Source organism: Cydia splendana, chromosome 18 (genome assembly GCF_910591565.1).
Source record: "Cydia splendana chromosome 18, ilCydSple1.2, whole genome shotgun sequence".
Lineage (NCBI taxonomy): Eukaryota > Metazoa > Arthropoda > Insecta > Lepidoptera > Tortricidae > Cydia > Cydia splendana.
In genome coordinates this window covers 12,466,233-12,487,557 of record NC_085977.1, presented here as the reverse complement: position 1 = coordinate 12,487,557, position 21,325 = coordinate 12,466,233, and the positions used below count along the sequence as shown (strand labels likewise).

The following is a 21,325-nucleotide window of genomic DNA, read 5'->3' as shown; positions in this document are numbered from 1 at the left end:
TCACAATGAAAAAAATTAACCGAATCCCATGTTAGCTGGAGTTGATCACAGTTATACAATTTACAGATTGTAATGTGGTATTCCCCCTTCCCCCCGCAAAAAATGGAAATATCAATATTTTCGAACAGCAAATATTTATTCTTTTGACCTTTTGCAGGATTCTTATCATTGCCTTGCTTGTAAATTCCGATTAGGTATGTCTCATAAACTGGAGTTAGGATTTCCCAAATCAGCCTGAAGTATCCATTTCTTGCTTCACAGAACAATGGTTGAAGGAAATGTAGGTTTTGGTACTTATAAAATAAGCAAACATAGACAACTGTTAATGTCTTTTATTGTTAAAATTTAACAAAAATACAATTTCGAACACTTAACCTAAAACATTAACTGTTTTGTAACAATATAATTTAAGAAATGTTAACGGTGGTAGTTTTACAAACACATGAAGGTAGCTAGGATTGGTGTGTTTTCAACATTACGTAATTTGATTACGAAGCAGAAAACATGTGGTGTTGGGGGCTTACATTAATGCTAATATATCATTAAATCTATTTGGCAGTTGAATGACATTTAGCGTAATCTTAGTAGATTGTGTAAATGCACAGAGATTCCTATGTATCCCTTCATGGTAACAATTGGTAGAAAGTTTAGGTTATTCTTCGTCCGTGACGTCAAGTTCTGCCTTTTCGTCTTCGCTGGCCTCGGCGGGCTCGTCCGCGGGCGCGGGCTCCTCCACGGCGAGGGATTCGGGCTCTTCTATAACAGGGTCATCCTCTTGGGATTCGCTAGAATACAAATAAAAAGAAGATATAATTATCAATATAGCAATACAAAGGAATGCTGTCTATTCTACACAGAACATGCACGTCATCTGCCATCTTGTGACCTAAATCGAACACTCAAACTTCAAATGGACAGGTTCAATGCAGGCGCAATGGAGGGTCTTCCATCTAGTCAGCCTAAATCGTAAATATCGGAAAAATAGTTTGACTTCAGGCCTTCGCGCCAATAAACAGGAGGCTCCTATGCTGCCCTCTTAGAGTTCAAACACCTATAAGCCTATCTTTGTCCAGCAGTGCATAGTCTAATAAAACATGGTCTTCCATTCCCAGAGTGACACGGGGCTACGTCACAACAACATGGCCGCTATATATAGCGCTATCGCATATTATCATATAGCGCTGTCGCATGATGACGTAAGCCCGTGTCAGTTAGGTGACCTAGAAAAGACGGGAATGGAGTACCAGGCGGAGTATATTATTATACCATGCAGCAGTGCAAGTTTTTTGGCTGATATTATGACGTCCGAGAAAACCGGAATAAAGAGACTTGAGTAAAGTGATTGGTCTCCGAAAGAGCTCATAAAAGGAATATCTGTTATGGCTGAAGTAAAGACGCGTCAATATATAAGCGAGCGCAGACTGACTAACCGCCTAACATAATGTAACACCTTGATTGATTGATTGATTTCTGTCGGCGCGATATCGCAACGGTGGTAAAGATAGAGTTGATACGTACGCCTCAGCTTCGGGCACTTCAGCCGCGGAGCCGCTGTGTGAGAGCTCCTCCAAACGGGCGGCTGCCAGTTCTGATTCTTGTCTCGCGATCTCCGCTAATTCAGCCGCCTGAAACATATGGTGAAACGTATGCTGTAATCGGGGAAAAGATTGGAATGTTTTTATCTATAGGATTGAGGATTGTTTTGAGAAAACTGGTCACTGTTATTGTGATATTTGCATAACCGTATCATGCGATGGCCACAAGGCCATCAATGCCATCATTCATAATTCGTGTCATTCTCCTATAGGGTCTCATGTTACTGCTACTTAGATTAGAATACGGAATGTTTGTTCCTTTTTGTAATATCACTAAGGCAATGGATAGCCAAGTAGGTGTGCTATATCGTTTCAGATATGTACCGGTTTTTGTATTTTTATAATGTAGTCTATGTTTTGTTTCTTAAGTTAGGCCATAGATAATGGTTTATGGGTTTGTAAATTATTAATTGTGTTAACCTGTCTCGCGAGTTCTGCCTCTCGCTCATCCTGAGCTTGTTTCTCCAGCTCTTCGAGGCGAGCGAGTTCCTCCTGCCTCCTGGCCTCCGCTTGCCTCTCTTCTTCCAGACGGGCTTCTTCGGCCAAACGGGCTTCTTCCGCCAATCGGGCCTCTTCAGCCTTCTTGGCTTCTGCTAGACGAGCTTCTTCTTCTAGGCGTGCTTCTTCAGCTAACCTAGCTTCTTCGGCCTTTTTCGCCTCGTCAGCCAAACGCGCCTCTTCGGCTATTCTGGCTTCTTCGGCTAATCTGGCTTCCTCAGCCTTCTCTGCTTCTTCCGCTATACGCGCCTCTTCGGCTATTCTGGCTTCTTCCTCGGCCTTGCGAGCCTGTTCATCCGCCTTGCGCTTGGCGTCCTCGGCCTTGCGTGCTTCTTCTTCGGCCCTCTTCTCTGCCGACTCACGCTCAGCCTGAAAGAAAATTAAAGGTTGTAATCGTTTTTAAGAGCAGCTGGTTGGAGTAGATCTAATGGCATTGAGCGTGGGAAATCACATCAGCAAAAAATAATTACCTGTGCCTTGCGTTCTGCCTCACGTTTTGCTTCCTCCTTTAAAGCTCTGAAACAAGAGATACCTGTATTAAAATGTATACTTTTGTGTAATCGTTAAAAAACGGAATCTTTGTCAATCGGAGTCATTTATGATAGGTCTAAAGGTCTTACTTCTCCTCAGCAGCGCGTGCTTCCTCCTGCCTCTTTCTCTTGATCTCCGCCAGGTCCGCCGCCGGCGTTAGCACAGGCTCCGCTGTAGTGGCCCGGAACCTCGCTTCCCTCTCAGCCTTGGCTGCCTTCAGCTCTTCCGAGGGGTCGTCCATCGTCTTAGGAGCCTGGAACTTGCGGGTCGGCCTCCACGGGTCCAGTTTTACTGCACCCAGGCACTTGTTACCAACGGCTTAAGCAACTTGAAAAGACTAGCGTGTTCATCGGAGTGAGATTTCGTGGTATAGGTAGTATTACAGATGAATCCTAATGTATGTGCGAGTGGAATTTCGGGTATTTTTTTGAAATATTTTTCTTGATAACAATGTGTCGTTCACGATCTTATCTTTCGAAGGTCCAATGTCTAAAGGAATATTTATCTTCTTAGGTAGGTAGATCTATATGAGGGTTGATGTTAGGGACAACACAGCTAGTCTTTTCAAAACCAGTGGACAAACAACAAGCAGCTGCAGTTCATCGGGTTTCCTCATTCAAGCAGTTAGACCCAGAAGCGCATCGCCAAGCCTGAACATCTTTCCGTCTTCCCTGGAACTATACATGCTGTAAACTTTTGAAAGCTGCATTCGACTGCGACGCGCCTGCTTGCATCTCATGAAATGATACTTCGTCTCGAATTCTTGGCTTATTTATAGGCTTAGTTTTTTTAGGTTTATGTTATGTACAACATGATGTTTATCGTGTGTTGAATTATTAAAAAAACAAAGAGTAATCGAAACTGTTATTAAAAAGCGAAGCATTATGTAAGCCTGGATCTGTTAAGGTTTGTCATGCGGAATGATTAAAACAACTGAGAGATCGGTTATAATCATTTATTATTACTTAAAATCAGTTCTGTTAAGTAACAGGAGCTTCTCCAAAACGAAGAGTCGTTCCGTCACGAAAAATGACTAGAAAAATAGATTTAATTATAATTCGTTCGTTAAGTATTCGTTTAAAATAAAATTATCTGAATAAATGGATAAAAAAATAGATGATCTAGGTCTTCTAGGTTAGTTGGAGCGTGTTATACCGAGATCAGAGTACGCGAAGGGCTCGCGCGGCGCGGGCGCGGGTTGTACCGCGTCCGCGCCGCGCGCGCGGGGGACGTGAGCGGGGTGCGCGGGGGCTACGCGTTCAGCGCCGCCGTCGGCTGTTCCTGCGCGCCCGCTGCAAGAGACACCACACACAGTGTTAGACACGGACTTTATATTCCTGTTTAGACCCGCTCTCTACACAGAGCGAGCGACTGCGAACGTTTTACTTGAACTTTAATTAAGCGTAGGGTGAGCTGGCGTTAGAGTTGCGATGCAGTCGTAGTACCTGTGACCGAGTTGTCGGCCAGGCCGGCGGCGGCGAGCCTGTTTTTCGCATAGAACGACAGCAGATTGACGTCGTCCCTGATGCTCATCTCCTTGTAGAGAGGTCGGCGGTTGGAGAAGGCTTTATTTCCGGTGTAGTGCAGACACGCAAGGTGGCCGCGTCCTGGCGAGAACACCTCATGTTATCACGGGGGGCACACTGGAACTGACTGTTAAGGGTTACGGAAGTTGAATACAAAAGAGGTTGAAGAGGGATCACTCAGATCAGTACTTGTTAAGAGTCTGTATTGAGTTCTTGTTGTGTTTTGTAGTAACAGTTGCCTGAGCTGGTTGCCCTAAGTTCTGGTGTACTTGGTTACTTACCTGTGAACCTCTTCAGGGGCTCCTGGTACTTGTAGTAAGCGAGGTTATTGATGTGGTGGACGACGCTGCGTAGAGACAGTGGAAGACTAGCCACATAAGCGTCACTGCTGTAACGGTATGGAACAGGCTCGCCATAGGAATATCTGCAGGACATGTAAACGCAATTTAATAACAAACACCAAGATGATTACCAAACAAAAGTTGGACGGTATGTGTGGAAACTTATGAAGAAAGTGAAAACAACCTAAATGGGAAAACGAGACAGGCACATAAACAGAATAAGCTGTTAGGTCTCTAGAGAAGGCCAAGACTCGTAAAGGCTTATAGTCCTATTAGATGTCAGAATCAAATACCTACTTTATGGTTAACTTTAACTCATATATTCTAAGGATTTTCAATTCGATAGGCACAAAAATATACCTGTTTAGGTGTATGCTGCGAGTTATAGAGATTCGTCGTATTTTTAATTCGTTATCACAATTTAAGAACGCTACCAAGTGCTTATAATCTTGCTACTCGATGCTTAGACTGAATAAAAAATATAAATGTTGCAAACATCGCAATTAGACTGAAAAATCTTACATGTTCATCCAATGAAAATAAACCATAAAACATTTTATTGGAGCACTACAGAGCAAAACATTTGCTGGCATTTAACCAGTCTATAATTATCCGGTGATTCGTTGCCTACGCTGCGTACGGAGATTTGCCTATGAAATCTACACCCACGCTGAAAATATCGCAACCAAATATGAGAGAACGTATTGTTGTTACATGTCTCTAATAATTAAAGGTCTTTGCTAATTAGTAACTAGAAGTTTAGAATTTGACGCTAGAGTAGGTACCTATGTAGCGTTCATTGCCAATAGATCAGCGGGCGATAATGTCGTCAAAACCCAATGTCAGTGCCAGGGCAGTCGGGCATCAATGGGCTGGCTATTTATATACCATCACATGTGGCCAAGAAAAACTTGACGACCGCACGAGCAGGTGCGAGAAGAAACTGCTCTGTCGATAGGTATTTATCTAGGGTAGTTCGTCTGGGGTGCAACGAGAGACGCCTCGATCACTTTGAACGCAAAATAGCTCTTATCTCAGCAATACTTATCTCTCAAATATCATTATTTTCAGTTTCCTTTTCAATCCCTTATTCCAAATTCAAGAAGTAAAAGGTGTACCCACTGAAATTTATCAGCTTCCAGGATTCTGGCAGAATCATTTTTTTAAATGCGTTGTTGATCTTTTTTTCTGCCTACATCTGGTTGGTGTGAATCTCTTACGTTTAGTGGCGTAGCGTCAAACATAGCGGAAACTACTGGCACTATTATTTGGCTTAGGCTCCAGAGAATGTTTGTTGTTGCGTCTATTTCCAAGTCTCAGTATAAACAAACTTGCAATATATGTGTCCTCAGTTCTTACCCGAAGGCCACATATCCCACGCAGAAAGTGGATGCTCGAAGCTGATGCCGACCGGTTAAATTAAAACAAATGGCGGTTGACATCAGCAAACATCAGCCTTGAGTTTGCACGCTCAGAGCGTTCGTTTCGTGGCCGTATCGTTAGGAATTAGGGAGTTCATATCGGCCGGTGTTTCTTTCTAGGAGACTTACTGAATCCACAAAAACTTACGAGTATAATGTCTCCAGGGGTGCGAGAGACTTAGCACGCGGCACCACGGACCGGGCGCGGGCCAGAAGCGACGCGGTATCGGCACGGATGCGGCGTTTTTCGTCCTCGAAATACTGGAAACGAGAGATTCAAGGGTTAGCATTTAGCAATCGACAGGTTTTCCGTAGCATCAGAATGTCGCAAAACATGTAGACCAGTCTATCTCTTAGAAGATGTTGATATTCATATTTTCTACATGCCCCTTCATTTCACTTAGTAACTTCGTAAGTACGATATCTTAAAACGATTTTGCTGATGACTGCTGATACCTCTTCAGGCAATACCTGGTGATAACTTGTTTATTATTTTGTACAATAGGTACGTGTCTTCGATGAGAATGTCATGCAGTTATGATCTCCAAGGCTTAACAAGCCACTAAGGGTAGGTGCTATTGAAATTTAAGAATCCACCGGGTTTAACAACTCCACATTCAAAGGGAGAAGTGTAGGTAAACTGTAAGTATGATACCTTAGTAGTCTCTGCATTGTAGAATTCATCAAGCGCGGTGACAGCCTGCTGCGGGCGGTAACGGTAGTTGATGCGGTCTAGTTCGCGAAGCACCACCGAGGGGCGCACGCGCACCCGGACCACGTGGTGCGGCACCTCGGGGTAAGTGACGAGTCGAGTCACGCTGCGAGCCGTTGGACGATATATTAACTCCGCCTGGAGAGAGTTTAGGTTTTAGTAGCGGTAGTAAAAAAGCTCTGACCAATTCCAAAGTAGCTGAGGATAAACGCACTTGTATGTATACATAGGTATATACTTTGTCTAGGCTGTTGTACTGTATAGCAGAGGTATAGGGGACCATTGGGAAGTCGGGATGCTCGGGCACCTCCTTGTAAATCGTCCTGTATGGATATGATGGTCATTCTTGTCTACGTGACAGCGCGATCAAACCGTATCCGTCACTTTCAATCGCGCTCTGTTAAAAAGTGACGGATTTTGTCATGTTGATAAAGCCATCCATTAATACGCCTGCTGATTTACAAAGGGGTGCCCGAGCCTCCCGACTGCCCAATGGTCCCCTACCTCCCCTACTTTGTCTAGGCTGGAGCCCCTAAGGATGATAGTACCCACAACCCACATGTTGACGTGTCTTCAAATTTCGGTAAAGCTTAGCGCTATATGTATCGGTAGAGTCACGGTTCTGAGTGAGCTTGAAATGAAGGATATTTTACAATCGAGAGACGTGTTTTTCCTCGGCTACTCTTATTGAATGGTCAGAAATATTTGCTTAAGCGATAGCACAGGTATTTATTCAACTAGCTCTGCCGATAGCATTTATTTATTGATAGATAACGTTGAAGCATTGTTATCGATGTCCCACTGTATGAAAGCGCTCATGTCGAAAATATACGACTGTTAGTTAGGTACTTTGCACATTTGCTCGAATTGCATTCAAGTCAAGCTGACAAATACGATGAAGGACAAATCTATTGTACAATATTACATGCCAAGTTTTATAACAAGGTACCTTCCAAATAAACTGTGTTTAAATTCACGTATCTTCTAGTCGCCCATCAAAGCTTGCCAAGACAAACGCAATTTTGATAGGTATGTAAAAATAAAGATTCGAATCAGGGCGACTAGTGGATATCGATAGGCAATGGCACAGATATACTGTTGCAAATATCAGGACAGGGTTAAATATAATTCATAGCACTAGATCCCAGGTGATTATAGAGGTATGTTGGAACCAGTGCCAAAATGCTTTAGAAATTGTGCATGTAAATGTAAAGTAATTTTTCATGTAAGCGTGACGAAGCTTATTTATCACTGCATTCGTTACTTCACGGTGTACTTCACACATAGCTGGTGACAGATGCAAAGCATTTGTGGCAACTCATGCAAATAATTGGCGTGAATGTGCAATAAAATCAAAACAGTTGAAATCATGATTGTTTCATATCGGTTTATGATATCTTACGCTTAACGCTTGGTCTAACTATATTTACATAGAACGTTCCATGATAGCTAGGTGTTGAAAATACTCGTAACTATTATTCAATGACGACAGAGCCGGAAAAATCTATCGTCTGCTTCAGGGTCAAATAGTCTGGACAAATCTGCAGAACATTGAGTTAGGTATTTAGCACAAAAAATGACCCAGATTTTTAGAAGTGTGAGAAATGTAAAAGTAGACCAGATCAATCAATCTCCAGCATGGAGTCTGTTTTTGTCGGGAGTTCGGCAACGATTTGTTTTTCCATTTTGTTTATGAAATGCCGCATCCCGAAGCATCACGGGCTATTTTTAGGGGGCCTTATTACGTTGATCAATGGCAGTGAGTCATGGGTTGCCTAAAATTAGATTTTGTATGGTAATGTAAATAATGGAGTAAGTAGGTATAATATATTAGGTACTTTGTAGTATCTAGCTACAAAGTACCTAATATTGAAACCGGAGATCATCTGCTAGGGGATGTTGTCGATGTTGATCTGTGGACTGCATATGTGTGATAAAGAAGTGTAGAGTCTGCTATGCCATTGTTTGGCAACACTATCGTAGTTTGATGCCTTTTATAACACTAGATACCCAGAAAGAGATTGAAATAGGACATATCTAAGTAATTTGGCACTGCCTACCTATTCGTACATTATGCTACATATTTATGTTCTATGTTTTGTTTGCGGTAACAATAAACACAAATGAAGTATTAACTGCATACTTACCTAATTTAAAAACAATCAGGTAAATTAAATATTATTTGCTTCAAAACTATCAAATTAGCAAATCACATGCATACATTTAAACTACATTTATCAAGAATTAAAGCGGCTCGCTTTTATAAACTGAAATTTTCCAAGTTTCCCATTGCTTCTGTGCCAAGCAAGACTCGTCAAAATCAGTTTTGCTAGGAATCCACGAAATTTTATTAAATCCCCGATTAGAAAAGATAGATCAGGTTTGTAGTCCCCACGTTCATCAGACATCAGATCTTTTTCGGTTGGCTGTATATAGTTGGTAATTAGCCAACCTTCGGCCTCTTGCCAGGAATGCTCAATGTTTACGTTCCCTTCAAGATCCGGCCTTTGTTATGTTCTAGGGAGAGCTCGTAAATTTTAACTAGAATGTACATAATATATGTGAGCAGGAACCTAGTTATAAATGCTTTCGTTGCGTCATTCTCGCAACCGCTGTGTCCAGTGTTTTTGCAACGGTGTCATTTAAATATACTTGTGGTTTGATTTGTTTTTATTTTTCATGGTTTCTTACATCCCTTGGACATTTCAATAGGGCCTCTAATTTCCAAGCGAGTTAAATTTTATGGATAGGCATTGCAATATTGCAATCAAATGATGAGCAAACTCCGGTGACTGAAGATCCCATCGGTCCTTCAGTTATAGACAGATCCTTTCAGATTTAGACAGCTCACACTGTTAAATATATAACCATGAAATACCTTTTTTTATGCATCTTTGTACTTAATTAGCGTCCAAGCCGAATACGAGTACCTATTAGGTACCTACCTACCTACAGTTTACAAATACGTCAGATATTTGAGGTAAATTAAAACTTTTGTATGGAAACTTTCACTAAAAAGAAATACAAATCAAACTCCTTTCTGATAAGAGCTTGTAGATTCCACAATGATTTTTTCTCAAAAATTGATATATTTAATGACTCCTTGACTAAATTCAAACATCAAGTACTTCTGGTTTTAAATGAACGATCGAATTAAAGACACTGTAACTTTACACTTTAATTGTATATTTAATGTATAAAAATAGTTATAGCTTCATTAATTAAGCCCTTGTCCTAATTTGACTGTTGTTGTTAATTTTTAATTTTAGTTATCCCGTATTTTGTTTTTCTTTAATGAGCTAATAAGTGGTGGCAACTGTATTGGTTTATGAAGTTTGTATAGACATTAGTTATAAGAAACATGTACCGTTTGTGCCCAAATAAACATTAAAACATTAAAACATTAAACCCTACACTGTGTTTGAACACCCGGATACTAAAAACAAAAGAATGCGGGCAATTTTAATGAACAAATCCAAATCTGAAAGTTCTGAAACTACTTGACTGCCGTTTCGTCGAAACTTTTATCAATTTCGTTTTGGCGTTATGTCCTGGTATTTAGAAGACTAATTGCGAGTATAATTATCTCAGACATGTTCTTAGTCCAGCCACTTTGAAATGTGATTGATAATTAGAATAACGCATGAATAACGTAACAGTCTTAACATGCTTCTAGGTTTGTAATCATCAATCAATTCAATACACGATTCGAAGGTATTCCTCAATTTTCATAGATTTTATAAATTTACGTATCTGGATCATCTGGATGTTTTGTTTCTGTGATAAATATATGTATGTAAGTACCTACTAAGTACTACCAATATTGATCGCGGTGTTATGACTCTGGTTAGAAAACCACTTGCAGTGTTGCTTTTCAGGTTTCCTGCAATCGAATTACTCCCATATTCAATTGGTTGACATACTAACTACATTTTCAGGAGAATTCGTAAAATCACACGAGCATTTATTTGCATCTCCTAAATACCTACATTTTTCACCAACCATTATGTCTCACAGCGACACATCACGTATACCAAAATATCTTTCATTATTCTTGACGTTCTCGTTTTCTGTCTGTCTGTTTGCTTTGCTCTCCAAACAGATTCTCTTGATAAACGAGTGGCCAGACTTCACAATTACTGCCATATGTTTCGTATAATTTGTAGTACTCCCCGCCCCGGAAATTACTTTTTGAAAGAATGTTTTTTACATTGTGTTACGACGTATCCCTTTGTAATTAGCCGGTTGGCTACTTGCCAAGACTATTATAGTAAGAACAGCGTACCTAACTATATATGCGATCTCTACGAAGTATAGCTATGGAACCTAAGAAAATTAACGGATTATACCGAATTGTATGTGCAGGATCATACATTTTGGTCATATTCCTCAAGTTAACGTTAACGATTGGCTGTTTAGGCACACCTTCTGGGTTACAGTTACAGTAGGGTTGCCATAAGTGTGAGGACTCAGACCGGGACATTTAAAGAATAATCGGCCAAGAGCATGTCGGGCCATGCTCAATGTAGGGTTTAGTAGTTTCCTTCTGTCAAAATAGGCCAAATGGGGGCTAATAGTAGGTTATATCATGTAAGTACATTACAAGTACTCCCTGTACTTTTACTAAGAAAAGAAGATTTTTTGCAATAACTCAAAAACTTTGCTATAGTTTCAATGAAAGTATTTATTAAGCTTTCGTTTCATGATTTTTTTCATATTTTTTGGACCCATGATTCAAAGCAAGCATGGAGCAATGCCTCGGACAGACAGACATGGCGAAACTATAAGGGTTTCTAGGTGACTACGAAACCCTAATAAGTAGTAAAGGCAGAAAAAAAGGAACTTTTATTACAACAATAGGTAACTTAAAAGGTTAGCCCTTGCCTAAACACAAAACAATTTTTAACACAGTCATTAAATGCCTGCATGCCAGTCGGGTTCTCTGTTTGTAGTCGCTTTTCGCTAAAAAGCGGAAAATGCACGTTATATTGTTTATATTTTACCTTGATTTTTCGTTTTTTGTTGATTTTCAATGTTACCATTCTAAAACTTATTTTGATCTTATTACGCATGAAGGGCTTAAGAAAGTGAAAAAAATTGCGATAGTTATTTAACATTTTTGTTTAGTTTTAATAAAGAAGGAAGTACGAGAAAATTTTGTTACTTAACGATTGCCTAACTTGTTAAAAAAATAACTTGAAAATGATTAGGATAATCTTAGCACCCCTGGAAATGTTTTTGTGTATTACCTACAATATTTTTTTTTTTTTTATGTTACGTAGGTACTCGATTTTTCACGCCGCGCGGGTTTCACGAAAATGAGGCGCGGAGGGCTGTGTTCAGCGTTGAATAAAAAGTATAAATAATGGAGATAGAGTTCTGCAAGTATAGACTTTTTTATGGGAAATATCCTCCACTTTTATAATATTAATTTGGTTTCTTAAATATGAATACTTTTTGAGATATTAGGGAAATAAGAAATATCTACTTTTTTCCCCCTTTTTTTTGTTTATAACGTTTGATATTTTTTGAGTGCTAATAAACGCTTCCAGTACATTTTTCTAGACAACAATACGAATCTAATGAGGTATCACACGTATTTTTAGGAAGAGTATCTCTATTTTTCACCTTTTCAGTTTCTCGAGTAGACTATGTGTCGACTGTTAACGTAAATTCTTAAAAAGTGAACGGACAAGTGTCAGCGCTTACATCGTTCTATACACGTGCGATTAGCCTAGCTAGTTAGTCGCGTTTATTGTTGGACTGTTGGTATATATTTACCAAGTCCAGCCCCCTACTAAGTAACTGTGATCTTTAAACCGGGACAATTTGCTTATCGGCCGGGACACCGGGACACCATGCTTCAAACCGGGACATGTCCCGGCGTACCGGGACGTATGGCAACCCTAAGTTACAGCCACCTGAAGGGAAACTTATGTTTGCATTATCAAGCAAGGCAGCATTTACCTCGCTCGTTTACTGATGTTATCGGATTAGAAAAAGCGTTTGCTACACTCGGTAGATTATTATTTATTATGATTTTGGGTGTTGCCGTATGTGTAAACAATTGCCGAAATATAAATGACAATCCGTTAATGACTAAAATAGGTAGATATAGACATGGTAAGATACAAACTTGTTATTTTGACATTCTACTAGGCTGCTACTAAGAAGCGGTAAACGAAATCTTGTAAAACATTCATCCATCTCGTCGTGTCGACTGATCCGCGTAAACATTCTAAAGATATTTTCAGTAATGAACTTGTGAAACGCGCTGTACAGTCGCCATCAGATATATCGGAGCGGCCAAGGTGTTCACAATATCTGAACACGCGCTCTAACGCCCTGACAATAGAGGCGTGTTCCGATATTTGTGAGCACCTTGGCCGCTCCGATATATCTGATGGCGACTGTACATGACGTCATTTCACCGCTGGAATCACTTGGCAGGATGCAAGTCCCAAATGCGCAATTAATTTTGTAAACATGCAGGATCGTTCTTGTAAAGCGTAGGAGACAAGAACTGCTTTAATTTGCGGGGTAAATTTTAGAAGATCTTCACAATGTTCACCGCTGGACAAAATATCATCATCAATCATCAACAGCTGGCCTCTGCACCCGATACGCTTGCGCTCGCTGTATCTCTATTGTTATTAGAGCCCATCAACGTGCACACACTATCGCCACAGCTAAATAATCGTGATTATTTAAATTTAACGAAAGATATTGAAAAAAGGGGGCCGCTACGTACTGTATTGTGTATTTAAGTACCTTTTGAATACATCGAACTAGTTTTTATGTTAATCACGATTATTTAGCTGTGGCGCTAGTGTGCACGTTGATGGGCTCTTAAAAGTCAAAGTAAAATCATTGCGTTTTATGCGTCTACCTCAAACAGCAGCTTTCCTATATCTTGTGTCTTCAGATACAAACCTCGATTTGACGACCGGTCTGGTCTAGTGGATAGTGACCCTGTCTGCTAAGCCGATGGTCCTGGGTTCGAATCCCAGTAAGGGCATTTATTTGTGTGATGAACACTAATATTTGTTCCTGAGTCATGGTTGTTTTCTATGTATATAAGTATGTATTTATCTATACAAGTATGTATATCGTCGCCTAGTACCCATAGTACAAGCTTTGCTTAGTTTGGGGCTAGGTTTGATCTGTGTAAGATGTCCCCTAATATTTATTTATTTATTTTATTTATTTTAAAAATCTACGCCTAAAACCTAGGTATAATTTTCAAAAGTTAAGTGTCCAACTACTTAGTTAAATGCCTTCCGTCGGATACCTACCTTACTACTAACTGCCTTGAATTTCCGAGAAATATTGGTCATCGGATTCTCTTGGCGAATATTTGGATTGACGTAGGCATGACATCCACATATTACGTCACAGTAACAGCGGGAAGGGGGTCATGCCAAGTGTGACAGTCGTATTAAGGACCTATCTTTTGCCTATGTAAAAGTGTGACAAGGAAGGAGGGGTCTAAAAAATCGATTTTTGTGTGATTGAATGGATGATCCCTATTAGATATTATTTATTAACTAATAGAATTAAGTTACAGTAATTTTAGGACACACACTTTTTATAATTTGCATGTCTATCAATAAGGTAAATCCCATAGTTAGATTGTCCTGACGGCAGCTGCTGTATAGATTTCAACTCAATTTTCATCCTTGGTATCTTAATTGTCCTATTTTAGATTAGAGCCACAACTCAAAATACTAGAGTGATTGACTCAGACTCCTAGAGACGTGACGGTTCCATTAGTTATAAGTAGCCCAATTTAACACTTGGACGCTAGCCTACAGGTAAAATTATTAAAGGTGTTAATCATGTCTCTTTATTAACAGTTTGGCACCTATGAGCATCATTCATCGAACTCGCGATCTATGCATCCACATAATGAGTTCATAATGTTTTATTCCTAAATAACTCTTCCATCATGATGTATTGTATGTACAGATGTAGAGCATAATTGTTTTCCATCGTATTTTCTCGGAAACGTTCGTATTTGTCATGCTACTTCAGTCAACGTCAGTACTTTTTGTACCGAGACTGACTGAAATAGCAAGATCACAATGGGTACAGTGTATCAAAACGTCAATTTTCTATAAAATTATGACTTTTAATCATAGCATTTCTTGGAGAGTTAGCTCAGACGGATTCTATAAAAAAATTGAGACGTTCATCGATTAAAAATGGCGCTAGGTGTGATTGCAGCTTAATCCTAGGACTTTACAGCTTACAGTTTACAGCTCCATGCCCTTGGCCCTTGTCGTGAAGAATACTTCTGTGTCCTGTATGTAATTAATTATTTAAAAGCTACTACCTGTTTACCTGGGACGTAATGAGTAACACGCTTAAGTGCTTAAGTGTGAGTAGTGTGTTTTGTAGACACTATTAGCGACACTCATTGTAATTAATTACAATGAGTGTCACTAGTGTTTGCACCTAATACTTTAATGTCCAATAGAAATAAATTACTAGCAAGAACTGTGAAGTTTACAGCCCCGTTCGTGATATTGATATGACGTGTGAATTAGGCCGAGGTGACGTTATATTAGAACACATCAGGAATGCGACCTTTTACTATTATATTGTCATGTCATGAGTTTCATGAGTACTTTGATTTATCGATAATTAAGTAGGTATCTGAGTCTGGTGCTCACTGCCTGCTCTATTATTTGTTCGAGCTTAAACAAGGGATGCAAGAGCAACAGATTATATGGCGAATATAATAATTATAATTATAGTTATTTATTATACAAGAAGTTACAACTTTTTTGTAAGGACAATGCTCCACAAAACTACATTTAGTTTGACTGTGGAGTCTCACTATACTATACTTAATAAAATTTAAATATTATAATAGGTTTACATTTGGGAGTTAAAATACTTAGGTAAGTAGGTATGTCATGAATACTCTGTAGGGTAACAACACATCTCCTATAGAGTATTCAGGAGATACCTTTTTAGACTATTTTTAAACCTAAGCATAATTATTAATTATATAATAAATAATAATGGAATGGAAGTACTTATATTTAATAGTAATGGACGTTTGCATATTTTGCTAATAGACTATATTCCGCACACACTGATGTGGTTTCTGGCGGCGCAAGTGTAACAAACTGCAACGATCGATATTTATATTATTTATTGTATCCTCTGATAAGATCCGGCTCGAAGGACCAAATTGATGAAATATTTAATAACGAAGACTGGTGACATATTAGGTACATGTAATGGACAATATGTTATGTGCCAGCCTGTAGATTTTCAAGGTATAATAATTATAGTTTGCGCTCGCAGTTTTTATTTGCGGTTTTAGGTATGTTTTACTTTAAATTTTATTTTTAACCACTTTGGCACCCCGTTAGAGTGACATGAGTCATGATAACTTTTTGATTTCTAAGTAGGTGTATTTAAATAATTTAATATCGACTAGTGTAACTTAAAAAATTGTCTAATTTAAATTTGATTCGTTCGGTTCAATCCGGTTCGAAGGATCAATTATAAAATGTTTTTAATATAAAACAGAAAACAAAAGTTTTATCCTTTTCTTCCTCGTAAGTTTATGTTTGCATTAGCTTTTCTTGTGACACACTATTTGTTTCTCATTTGTTTATTAGATACCTTCATGTCACGAAGACAGAATAGACTTGACAAGAATTTCGCATTTTGAATTTTTTAAATGATAAAAGCAATGGTATATAACATACGGATTTGCGCGGCGCGTGGTGCGTGATCAGCCACTATGTGCAGAATGATCTATATACACGAGCTATATACATGTATTTGTATATACTCACCTGTGAGAGTCGCGGTATGTACGAGACGTAAGGGTCGTGATATATCGAGTAGGGTAGAAACGAAGACGAGAGGTAGTAGATGGATGTCAACGGACTCAAGGGCAACCAAGACTGTTGACGATAAAATAGGATGTAGTAGCGATCATGGTTACCTTAGTGTAAGGGTAGATATGTACATGTAGGTACACCTAGAGCCTATTGCCTTCGCTCGGAGTATTTTCCAGAGCCGAAAAATGTAAAATACTGTCCATTGCATGGTGTGTTTTTTTTAATGGTGTGTTTCTTGGTTAGGAAGAAGAATTTTTACAATCCTTTCGGACTGGGACCTAAAAGCTATTATGGACTCGAGAAATGTAGAATACTATACCCTACACCCCCAATTCATCTTGTCGTTTGCGTTACCAATCGCGCGAATGTATATTAGAAATACCTACGACCATAGTTCGGGTATTATTCCTTTTCCTTACCTATCTACAATTTTAAATTTTACGCCTTTCTCTATCCATCTATTCGTATCCCTAATTATACGAGTACTATATTAGGTATTACTTCAGTCATAGTCATACCGGCAGCCATGTAACAGAAGCAATAAATTAAACTACTTATAGGCTGTGCTCCTCAAACTGACCACGATTTGTTCAGCTACTTTTAAAAATAACTTAATTGTGTTTTATTGATAGTACACTTAGGGCCATTTGCACCATTCACTAACCCGGGGTTTACCGGTTAAACCTTTGCGTTACCATGGTTACCAGTACAATTTGACATTAGGTTAACGATTTAACCGGTTAACCCCGGGTTAGTGGGGTGGTGCAAGTGGCGCTTAAAAGTTTACTCTAATGACGCAATGTAGATATTGAGAATTTTGGTATGTTTAAAGCGTGACAAGCAACGTCAATTACAATTGATAGCGTACATTGAAAATAATAATTAATTTGTGTATATCTTTAAAAGTTGTATCGTTTGAGGAGTACAATATATGTTTTAATTATTTGCTCGTGTTACAGGGCTGACCCGGTATAGTAAGTCATAGGTAGGTATATACCGGGTGTGGCCTGTAACATGAGCAAAAAATTAGACTGTAGGCTGTAATCCTATTACTAACCAACATTTGTTCAGCGACTTTTAAAAATAACTTGTCGTTTGATTTTTAATACACTTTAAAGTTTATTCTAAGACGCAATGTATTGCGAATTTTGTTATGTTTAAAACGTGACAAGCAACGTCAATCACAATGATATGGCGTGGCGATGGCGTCCATTGAAGATAATATTTATTTTGTATGAAAAATAGGGAGTCTAAATACTTCATAATTTTTAAAAGTTGTTGAACAAAAGTGTCACCGTTTGAGGAGAACAATCTATGTTTTAATTATTTGCTCATGTTACAGGCCACACCCGGTATACCTACTCATACCTAATTTCAAGTAATGTGGCATCTATAATACAGAGTTTTTGCACGATTACGAAGTTGATTTAGGTTTGTTGAGTTAGGCTTGAGAACGCCCAAATCAAATCCGGTGCCATAACCTATTGCTTGACCGACGAAGACTGAACTCTACCTATCCTCGTAAGCTGCTCGTAGGTCCCCGCGTACTTGAACAAGTACAAATAAAATTCGAGTTATGAACTCTTATAGAAATAAAAGAACGTTCCAAATTCAAAAGCACAAAAATTGGCTTGGGTCCATCTTGGGTCTTACGAGGCTATAATAGGTTCTCTGCACTAAATCGGCAGCGATATCACCAATATTTTAATATTGTTTGTATAGATGAGGCAAATATTTTTTTTCTGGGAATTGAATCTGAAAGATGTTTTAGCAGTTCTAAATCTAAATTACCTACCTTTTCCAATTTGTGAATAAAAAATCCCAGGAAATGTTTTTTATATTTTTCATTACTACTATCTGCATCATGGTTATCCTTGAAATTTTAAATAAATTATGGCTGACTGTTCACCTTGCAAGTGGTTCGATGTTCTTGCCGCGTCAGAAAACAAATTACTAGCCCATTATAATTTGTATTTTTGGCTCCGAGATTTTTGGTTACAAACATTAGTAGACGCACTATCGTTTATTATCTCTGTCAGATTCACTTTCTGGCAAGGGTTCATTATTTATTTACCCTTCCTAAATTAGCTTTTGATCTGTTTTTGCGCATTATATTGTGCTGAATTCATTTTAAAGGCTAAGTTATTTAATAACTTGAAAATAAAAATTGGTACCTACCTAAATATACTTCATTAGTCAAGTATTTAAGATATATTGTGCTTTAAAAGAATTTAGGCGTAACATTTCCCACGAATTTCCTGTGTGGTGACGATTTAATAATAGACCGTAACTCATTAAATCCTGGAATCGACCTTCTTGCCTACTAATAAAACTCTGGAATGCCAATCTTTATTCGGGGCTATTAATGTAACTTTGTTTTTACATAATTTTAATATAAATATGCTGCGTTAAATCCTTGTGTATCATCAGTCCTTCATATCCGGTTCGAAGGACCATTTTTTATTACTTGAAACATTTTACAAAAGTGCATCGAATGTACCTAAGCATGTAGGTACTTATTTTAAGAAAGAAGAGGTATGCCACAATTAGAATTTTGGAAAATGTTATCTCACAAATACAGAAAGACTCGGATAGAAGATATTGAAAAGAACCAGAATGTTAGTAAAGGGTCGAGTTCATCACCGGCCCTTGTCCCCAGTCCATGGGTATTGTAAAAGAAAAATAGAATATAAAAATGCAAGCTTTATTAAAAATTCAGTCTAAACCATAGAGCTTAAATAAATAAATTTTATACACTAAAAAAAATCATCAAAAAAGCTTTAAATAACGATTCACATCTACTTGCTTTTAACATTAAAGTAGAGCGATCACATTGCGTTAGCGAATACTGATTAAAGGCCAAGGGGGATTAGGGATTGGGGGGGATGGGAGCCGAGCCTAGACGCGGTAAGAGTAGTGACGGTAGGTGGTGCCGTGGGGCAGGCGGCCGCTGGTGGTGGAGGAGTACGAGTATCCGCTAGGACCTCCCAGGCTGCTGCTGCGCTCCGTGGTGTAGTTGTATCCTCCGGGCCCGCTGCCGGTGCGGCGCTCGGTCGACGTGCTGTACGAGGAACGCTGGGGCAGGCCCCTGCCGTCGGACCTCTCCGATGTGCTCGAGTAGGAGTAGGAGTACTGCTCATCGGCGCGGCGGGGCGCCGTGTCGCGGTCCACCACCACGTAGTGCCTCGGCGTCTGCAACAACCGGGCCCTTAGCACCACCGCGCCACACCCCACCGCCCTCGCACCAGCCCGACTATCTATCTAGGATCCGTTATATTTCCCACCGTTAATGAACCCGCGATAACAAGTTTATCGAACACGTCTCGTCTTCCGTATCATTCCTGACAGCGACCGCCTAACTATACAGTCATGTACCGTACCGGTCATCTACCTTTTCTCCGCGAGACTACCCCCGACAACCCCCATACTAATTGAGCATACGTCTCCAGCGGACGAAGTTATGGTTAACTACAAAAGCGAAAGCGACACAAAATTTTCCACGCGTCCCGTTCAATAGGAAGCGTAGTTGGAATAGTAGACGTGTCGACGCGGCTCGTGCAGGGGTAGGCCGTGCGCGTGCGCCAGGGCCACGTCCATGTGGTCGCGGGGGGTGGCCAGCGGGTCCGCCGCGTAGGCGCGCTCACGCTGGCCAACAGCGGCAAGCACGCGCTCGCGCGTCCGCTCGCGCGGCGACACGTAGGGCGCCAGCGGACGCAGCTTGCTCTCGGGCGCCGGGGGGATGGCGGCGCGCGCCACGGGGTCCAGGATGCTCGGCCGCGTCGCCCGCGCCGTGCGCCGGCCGAACGCCGTCACCGGGTCCGGCACGAGACTCGGCCGCGGCACGAACGGCACCTTCTCCCAGTCCCCGACCGTCGGCCGCTGCAAGCGTAAGTCGCCGTTAGTCGGCCGCGCCTCCAGCCGCGGCTATATTTGGCGCGCCCGGTAGCTCCGCTTTCCGACTCCGTTTCACGATCTGACCCACTTGCGGAATATTCCCGGTTCCCTACCGCTACCGTCAACGCGAAACTCCTAACCTAGGACACTTAATGAAAGCAATCAGGAATGTTTACAAGCGGAAGTCGTCGCGAGACGTTTCGACATCTGTTATCCCTATTCCGAGGACCGAGACGAAAACTTGTTAAATGGTTGAAGATTGATTAGATAGAGTGAGAGTCGAGGGTCGAGCTGGTGCGAGGGTGTCCGGCTCCCGGGAGAGAGAGTTGGAGCGAGGAGCGGTGCACTGCACGCTCAGAGGTGCGGTGCGGTCGCGGCGGGGCCGGCCGAGCGGTGTGCCCGGCCTGCCCGGCCGCGACGGGTCGGTGTTAGGTACACGAGACTCACCGTGAGGCTGCTGTAGGTGGACGTCGGCCTGTAAGGGCGGCGGGTAGTGTAAAAATCACTCTCGTAAACCATTGTTGCTGTTTCGGTATCGTTCGTGTGTGACTCGCGGCGGTCTGATCTCGACTGAGGCGCGCTGCCAGCTCTACGCGCGACGCCGCGCCGGATATATTTAGACCACTGTCATTGCAATTTCCACGTCACTCCCGCGCTTTTCCTCAATTTTTGTAAAACTGAATAAATATTAAGGTTGCAAGGGCCCAACAATTGGGTTAAGGCGAATTACATATGACAGTGGAATGCATTTATAAATGCAGACGATCGAAATAAACCGTGGTTTGTTTACGCCGATGAGTCATGGAATGCGTTTACTTCGAGAAGGTTGAAAGTAGGAGTAGGATGGCTATTTACAAAAGTTGATTCAAAGTCATCTACGCCGTAGTATTTCCAGAACACCTTCATCAGTATCGAATCGTGAGAAGCGTCGGTGGGACTTG

The 21,325-nt window shown here is 40.6% G+C and overlaps 1 protein-coding gene across 2 annotated transcripts; it reads right to left on the bottom strand.

The window, feature by feature from the left end:
- Positions 1–317: 317 nt before the first annotated feature.
- LOC134799103 (uncharacterized protein CG45076-like) lies at positions 318–21,064 on the bottom strand. 2 transcript variants are annotated; one of them, XM_063771497.1, is made up of 11 exons: positions 20,832–21,064; positions 16,443–16,553; positions 6,568–6,762; positions 6,061–6,173; positions 4,432–4,574; positions 4,070–4,231; positions 2,714–2,915; positions 2,564–2,609; positions 2,016–2,462; positions 1,519–1,625; positions 318–785 (listed from the first exon to the last, which is right to left on the bottom strand). In XM_063771497.1, exons 1-11 carry the CDS (start codon positions 20,901–20,903, stop codon positions 653–655), a joined length of 1,731 nt encoding a protein of 576 aa, XP_063627567.1. In that variant the 5' UTR covers positions 20,904–21,064; the 3' UTR covers positions 318–652. The 2 variants fall into 2 exon arrangements, with proteins under 2 accessions (XP_063627567.1, XP_063627568.1); XM_063771498.1 differs by lacking the exon at positions 16,443–16,553 and having other exon boundaries at positions 20,832–21,060.
- Between the last annotated feature and the right edge of the window lie 261 nt (positions 21,065–21,325).